Genomic DNA, 8,298 nt, shown 5'->3' on the forward strand with positions numbered 1-8,298 from the left:
AAGACCCATATGTGAAAGTAAATTGTAACACTAGGGCAATATCACATAAGGTTTCGATTAAGTTGGAGGCTAATTTCTTATAACTTACAAGCGGTGTGCCAGTGAGGCACACATGAGCTAGCCATTAATGAAGGAACAAGAAGCCAACCTCAAACTCTCATAACAGCTCAAACTCCATTCTCCTCTGGGACTCACCAGGGGCACTTTCGCTGGTAAATAGATCACATGTCACAGGGCCCAGTACCCACGTCCATTGCTTCTCTGCAGCGACCCAGAAAAACAGGCTACTGTAAATTAAGCTACATTCAACTTGTTTTCACTTTTCAAAACAGTAAAACTTGTCTTTGCGTGCTGATGATGTGATAAACCTAAGTATTATAACAGAGCTAAAAATATAACTGTTCAAAGAAGGAAGGTGATCAATGGAAAGGATTTGTACATCATATACAGCAGTGGGGCACAAATGGCAACCCAAATAATAAATTTACCAGTGTAACTAACTAAAAATAGCTAATTATTAAAAATAAATAATAAAAATAACTAAACACATTCAGAAGACTACACAGTCCAGATATTCAGTGTCAAATGTGGCTATTCACGGTCAGTAGCACACCCCTGATGGCCATCAGCAACATGCACAGGCATGTCCTTACCCATACTCAACACGAAACAGGAAGCCATTCACACATCCTCCTGGCAAGTCCCTCTAAAATTCAGCTGAATGTTTAGATGAAGTTGGTATTTTCTTCATTATAAGAAGATATTTAAGTAACAATTCCTCTATGTTTTTCAACAAGACTCCTTTCATCAATTAATGGTGTCTATGACTACTTTACTTAGTTTTAATACCACATGCTTTGGCCTACTTGCATACTCAAAGAGAGAGCAAATTCACAGCAAGTCTATGGAGTGTATTCATATCCATCTAGTCATGGACAAACCAAACACTGTTTAGATTTGAATACATTTGAATGCATCCAGGCAGGGACATTTGAAATGAGACCTTACAATGTGGCTGTGCCTGTAAAAAGACATAATTTCTAGTATCACTGGTCAGGCTACTTTTGAAGACTGTCATTTAAAAGAAGCACCTTAATTAGCAGATACAATTATTATTGACCTACCAAGTGAAAAACTGAAAGCAGAACCCAAAATGTTGGCAGATTCTGAACATGTGGCATCTAAAATGCCAGCCATGAGAAAAGGGCCAAGCAAAGCCCAAAGAGAAAAGAATGACCAGGCCTGTGTTTTGTGCTTCATAAAAACAAATTTAGTGTAGGCCTAAAAAACTACAAAGTGGCAAATGGTAAAGGTATAAAATTAGGCATGAGAAGACAGAAATTATAGAAAATGAATGGAGAAATACTGAGATAATCAGGATAATTAGACTATTATTCAAATCTGTTATGCCTGTGAATGATCTTGGCAAGGCAGTGAATGACTGGGGAAGTGGACAGAATAAGAGCTGCATGACATATTCAATCTGCATTCTCCGAGAGCCTGGAGGGGTCAGTCCTTGTCATGCGCAAGTGTCCCTGCCGCTGTTACAAACACACACACAAACCTCTCTCTACAGTGGTAACACTCTTTTGGCTCGGCAACCTGAAGCCAGGGAGGGGAACAAAACAGCCAGCTGCAGCTTGCTGGGGGTTGGACGAAACCAAGGCCAGCACCGCACAGACAAACAGGCCAAGCCACATATGGAGACAGAGACAGGCAGGCAGACCCACACATAGACAGGGTGGAACGCATTCAGTGCATTGTTTAAAAACACACATGTGGTTTTATGCCCATGTATACTATAGTGGCTTGATTTTGCAATTTGAATGACGAGTAACAATCAACCATGATGAATCAAACATCATTTACAATGGATATTTGACTCTGGTCTAATTCTGAATCAAATTAAGTTCAGTATTTTGTATCTTGGCTAGTAATTTTATTTATTCACATCATGTGCCATGTCCAGTGTTGTATTCAGTAGCATTTTCCTCCATATTCTTTAGCCATGCTTTCCAGTGATTACTTGCGAGGTCTGAAGAGTCGTTCTGGAATGACCGATATAATGAACTGCTTGACACTGTGTCTGAAATACACGTTGAGTCATCTGATAACAGCAGGTTTACAACGCCAAACGTGTCCATGCGTCCTGTGTTTTATTAACAGCACAGAGGCTGCGTTTTACATTATGTCAAAGATAAAGGCACTTTCTGGTCAAAAGAAAAGTCAACTTCATCCTTTATGAACGTAGGATTGTATTCTCTTTTGCTGGGATTTGCAATATAAAAGAGCAGAAGCCACAGGTATGTATAAGGTGCACAACAGAACAAACAGAGCCTGAGAAAAGGACACCAAATGGAGGAAAATTACAGATAGTTTAATAAAAGACACATGCATCCATTGTTCCTTTGAAAGCTGAGGAAGTTTGCGTCCGCAACGACCCCTCTCGGCGGTGCGACGCAATTGCAGACAAGTGAGGAGAAAAACAACTTTGATTGGCAGTGCATCAGCATCACAGCACACAAATGCTAACAAAAAGAGCCACACAATAGAGACAACTGGAAAACAAAACGCACAAAAAAACAACAGCTTTACAAGAGAAAGGGTCGGTAGGCGGTTAGATAAGCTATATTTGCTCAGGTTTAGTGATCTTGACGGACACCTTTCTATTTGTCCAGCCTACCAGCTCCATATCAATCGCCAAAAAAAGAGCTGGGTAGCGAAAGGCAATGCTCATTCAAACAACGGCAACAAAACGGCAGTTTCCTCACACAGTTTTCTAGCTGTAGAGGTCATTTTTGACTTTCGGTAGATAAACGAGGCTGTAAATCATAGGGCTAAACAAGAGTGAATGAAAATCCAACTTGAGCTTCTCGATGATGAATAAAATGTAGCTGTTACGTTACACTTCAATCTAAAACGTTAACAGGGAGCCTTCTCATTCAGTTCTGCCTTTGTTTCTTAAATGCACCAAATGTAATAAGGCAAAGCACCGCTAATGTACAAAACCCCATTTTGTGCAGAACACTTACGGAGATTCAGACTGAATGAAAAAATGTCTGTGTCGTTCTGTCTTTAGACCGCAAATATTCCACAAAATAGACCACAGCGTCTTGCTAAAACATGCAATGCATCTTGAATGGATACTAGACACTTTGCTCAACAATGACGTTCATATTTAGCTGGCTAGGCATTTACACCACAGCTTATTGCCATCTCAGTGAGCTAGCTTATACCTTCAGATATGAGGCAGAAAATACAGCCCGGTGTGCAGAGTTTGAAAAAAGGCACATTAACACAACTGACAGCTCGTTAACTGCGTCGAACTGATCTGTTTTGGCACTACGACGCTTAGTACATTTACTAAACATGCAAAACGTAACAAGCCTGCTGAACAGCTACTAATGCGATGTTAAGTTTGCGTTAACAGCAGCTCTGCTGGTTAGCTAACTAGCTAGAAACCAAACGCCCCCTCAAGTCTTCACTGTCGAGGCAAGTTCAGGATTTGACTGCAGCTACGAGGGAAGTTAATTAGCCAGCTAGCTAACAGTAGCTAGCTACCGACAAAACGTCTTGACTTCAATCGTCTGGCTGCGTTTAACAACAAACTTTTTAAAAGTTCAGCAAAAATATTACTGGATAAGTGTACAACATTAGCTGGGGCTGTCGTGATAGAAAAAAGTAACATTTTAGACGTCAGGCTTCTTAAAAGAGATAAACGCGTTTAGTTGTTTTTAAAAGTAAATAAGGAATGAATGAATGGACGACACCAAACCAACTACTGAACTCTCATGCTAGTTCTGAAGCTTATCGAGAACGGTTAACTTTTACACGGACTTAAAACCAGCTCCATCTTTAGCTTGCTTGCTAAGTTGCACCTGAGAAAAAGGCAGGTTAGCTGGTTAGTTAACGTTAGCTAGAAAATGTTTGGAGTTCAGTTGACTTTACGTGGTTCAACGCACTTAACGTACCTGATTTTTGACAAGCTGACACGGAGTTCCGAGGTGATAGTCCATTTTCTTCGCACAGATGATCATTTTCTTCCCTGTAAGTGCATGAATACGGCTCTTCTGTCTTTCTTGGTCTTAACCAACTCGCTAACAAAAGCCGAGCCGCTATGAAATCTACAAGTCCGGACATCAGCTGCAGTATTACTGGGTGAACAACGGCAGACTGAGGGGACTGAGAGAGTGTGTCCAATCAGAGCGTCAGAAAGGCGGGGCTAAGCGGAGAGGGGGCGTGTCTGACAAATCAGCGACCGGATTTCACATTTGAGCCCACAGCTGTGTGTATGAGACCTGGGCCAATCATAACGTGGAAAAGTACCTGCCTGTTAGGCGCTGTGGCTCAGCCTCCAATGATGTAATGCCATAGACGAGGTTAAATCTTAAATAATCTGTTCTGTGCTTACTTTACTGTCTGTAAGTGTGCATGCATATGTTAAATTAACTGACAGAGACACAATACGCATGTTTAATAATTGATCTTGAAGTGTTTATAAATGACTGTGAGAGAATGTCACCTTTGAGTGTGTGTATAAATCAACTTAGTGGGCCTTAAACTGTTTACTTAACAACTTTTTTCAGTAATAATTTCTGGCAACACTATTTATTGTGATTTTAAAGAGGACGATAATAAGGTAATATAATGGTACCAAATGTGGAGGCCACTGTACTTCCTTAAGCAGTGATCCTCGATCCAAGGCCTGGAAATCCCATGCTGTTTTTTTGAGGTTTTCTCTGCTTTAACATACTTACCTCAGCTCACAAAGGCCTTATTAATTACCTAGATCAAACTTAAAAACCAGATATACGCACAAAGATGAATTATTACTCAAGAGCAGACTAAATTGTGGATTATGGATTTAGTTATTTATTTGTCAGCAATATGTGTACAGTATAAAGTATGAATGACATCACTGATTTAGTTCACAATGCAGAAAGCCTTCATTTTCAGCTTTGTCCTCACTTTTCGGCCTGCAGAGAGAAAGGGTGGCCCAAAATGCTGATGCAAACACAGAGAGAAGGAGGTAAAATATTAAAGGAACAGGCCGATCTAAAAATGTGTATAAGGCGTACAACAAGTGAAAGCCAGTCCCAACTGGGACTGAATGACTTGGAGAAAATATCTAATAATGATTTTTTTTACTAATATTGCAACTATTATTTAAATTGCAATTCTTTTCTATTAATTTAGGTTTTTGTCAAGAAGACCAAAATATCTACACTTTCTGGCTTGAGGCTTGACCTCTGAATGTAGAGTGCCAAAAAGTCATTAAGTTGTGGCTGTGATGTCACAACACATTAAGGTCTGGTGGCCTCTGATTCGTCTAACTTATCTACAGGCAGTTTACAAGCACTGTGTTATAAGGATGAAATAAAAAAGCAGCTCTTGTGATTTGAAAATTGCACCGTTTTAAACTGCGATTTCAATACTAAAATAATGAATCTTTCATCCTTAGCCATATTATTTATGTAATGCTAATGATAGCAGTTAGCTTTCAATCATTGTTGGCAACGTTTGCAATGCTCCAGCCTAACTATTCTTATGATCTTTTGTGCTGTTTGGACATTGACTGAAAAAAGCGTCTATATTGTTTAATCTGTAGTCCATAAAACATCTAAGACTACAATGTCTTGCTAAAACAGACGATGCATCTTTGATGGTAACTAGACATTTTTTTAACAATGACATTCATATTTAGCTGGCAAGGCATTTCCACTACTGCTTATTGCCATTTTAGTGAGCTAGCAAATACCTTCAGATAGGAGGCAAATTCAGCACAGCATGCAGAGTTAAAAAAGGCACATTAACAAAACTGACAACTTGTTAGCTAGACGAATCTAGCCTCCTACGAACCAATACCGGAATGGTAAATAGGAGAGTCGGGAGCATTCCCAGTGGGCCAGTAGTGTTTTGGGTAGGTTACCATGAGCTAATGTATAAACTCAAACATATAAGCACAAGAATGCTCAGACAAATCATAAATGGATCATCTAAGTATATTATCTGTATTAATTGTTGAGCTAAACCAGTGGCCCTACATCAGTAGTACAACCCAGGTTTGCTGATTGTAACTAGACTGAGTTTGAGATTAGATGAAGCAGAAGTTTCTGAAGATTCTTATTCTCATCTCCAACTCGGCTTTAAGTAAAGTTGCAGTTTCATTCAGATGCATGTACAGGCACTACCTTGTAACTGCTGCACTATTTAAGGTGAAACAGAAATTCTAATAAGCAGAGATTAGCCTATTAAATTCAGTGCTCAGTCAGCACTCTACAGCGTTTGTGACATGTTTGGTATTACCAAAGTAGCAATTTTTATACATGAATTACGTGAAGAAGGACAGCAGCAGCAAGAACTGCAAAAAAGCAGGCTGGCACTGAGATAAGAATGAGAAAGCTAATTAATGAGGATGAGGACATATTCGAGCAGGTGGGCAGTGAGAAATGCTGACTTATTTGTTTATTTAGCTAGTGTTAGTTCGTAGCATATTGACTGTCAGGATTATGTCACATTTAAGACAAAAGTTTCCACCAGTTTTCATTTTATCACAAGCAGGCTATCTTGGTTTTCTCAGTGTAGCAGATAAATAATAAATAAGAGTAAGAAATAAAGAAGATTTCAGAAAACACAGATTTTAGAAAAGGTTATTTTGAATGAGGCCAAAGCTCTGTGTGTACATGTGTGTGTGTGTGTGTGTGTGTAGCAGGAAAAAATACAGTTAGAATTTAGGGTGCCCTTGTCTGAAAACACATCTCACTCTGGCGCTGCTACAAAACTGCTCTGTTTTTGTACTGTAATGTCAAGTTGTTTTACTGAATATATGGCATACATTGAGTCTGCTAAACAGCTACTAATGTTTGTGTTAACAGCAGCTCTGCTGGTTAGTTTAAAACCAACTTAAAAAACCTCTGCTGAAACCTAACACCCCCTCAAGTCTTCACTGACAAGGCGAGTTCAGAATTTGAAACACAGGGGGAAGGAGGTATTAAAGGAACAAGCTGATCTAAAAACGTGTGCACTGTGTACTCTGAACGAAAGCTTGACCCATCTGGACCATGTTATTAGCATAATACTAATCATAGCATTTAGCTTTCAAACATTGTTAACAGCATTTACAATGTCTTGGCCTAACTATTCTAATACATTATTTAATTGAAATGTAATACATTACAAATTCAGAGATGATGAATCTATATATAAAAGCTGAAAAGCAGAGGCAAAGGTCAGGACTATTGCCTTGAAATCCATTATAGGTAGGCTACAGTGTCTCTCTGTAATTCCATCCCACAGCTGAGTAGAGGCCTAAGAAAACAATAGGACTGGGTAATGTATTTATGGTATGATATTGAATTATTGCACAAAACGGCACTCTGTTAGCATGACCTGGCAGGAGATAACTGATTCCTCTGTATTATTATTGGCCTTGACCCTCAAGCAAATGCTATTAATCTTACAACCAGAGAAGCAATGGACAGTTTTATTGTAGAAGCAATGGTCAGTCTCTCACCCTGCAACTGAAATGTCAGAACAAACCCACACATTAATGTGGAAATAAGGCAACAATGTGTAAATACCTCAGTCTATGGTAAAAGCAGTTTTAAATGCACTTTAAATAAGTGTTTCTCAATTACAGCTTTTGAGGACTTGATTTCTTGCTGCAGGTGTATTTGGGGGTCTGGTCTAAACATTTATCTAAAATATCACTTGTTTTCAATTGAGGTCAGATTCATTGCTCAGAATTAGAGATTTAAAAACACTGGCTGTTTCCCACAGGACTCTTAACACAGGACCTCCTGGCTCTTGTTATTTTCTGCCCGGACTAATTCCGTCATTTTGCTGACCTCAAATGAATAGTGCCGTTGTCTAGGAAAAGGACTTACTATCTGGACTTCATTCAGTTTTGCTCAGTTAAACTGGGGTTGTTTTCGTTTTCTCCAGACCAAGATCCACGAGACAACCATTGGCAATTACACACTTAACTTTTAATAGACTAAAACACAACATTAACCCTTTCAATCACAGGCTTATAATTCAATTAGTCATGAGACTTATTATTCAGATGCTACGTTTAATTGTCCAGAAATGTCTATTAATATATAAGTCAAAGTCATAATTATGAGAGGGAAGAACTATGGACTTGCATATGGGTTCCTCAGGGCTTAAGTAGTTAAATGCACTCGCGTGCCTTTTTCTAAATGTTATGTAAACTGGTCAGCCTTATCAAATAACTTTTTGGGGAACTTATCATCTATTCATTAATTTTATTCATTAAAGTTGAAATTCATTAATTGA

At 38.9% G+C, this 8,298-nt stretch overlaps 1 protein-coding gene across 1 annotated transcript in view; it reads right to left on the minus strand.

Annotated features, from left to right (window-relative positions):
* Positions 1-4,153, minus strand: part of si:zfos-80g12.1 (sestrin-3) — a 17,911-nt gene extending 13,758 nt beyond the window's left edge. The window contains exon 1 of the mRNA XM_017707062.2: positions 3,972-4,153. Within this exon, the coding sequence (XP_017562551.1) occupies positions 3,972-4,037 (66 nt within the window). The 5' untranslated portion in view covers positions 4,038-4,153. The remainder of the gene's footprint in view (positions 1-3,971) is intronic.
* Positions 4,154-8,298: the final 4,145 nt, after the last annotated feature.

The sequence above is a fragment of the Pygocentrus nattereri genome, chromosome 8, assembly GCF_015220715.1.
Source record: "Pygocentrus nattereri isolate fPygNat1 chromosome 8, fPygNat1.pri, whole genome shotgun sequence".
NCBI lineage: Eukaryota > Metazoa > Chordata > Actinopteri > Characiformes > Serrasalmidae > Pygocentrus > Pygocentrus nattereri.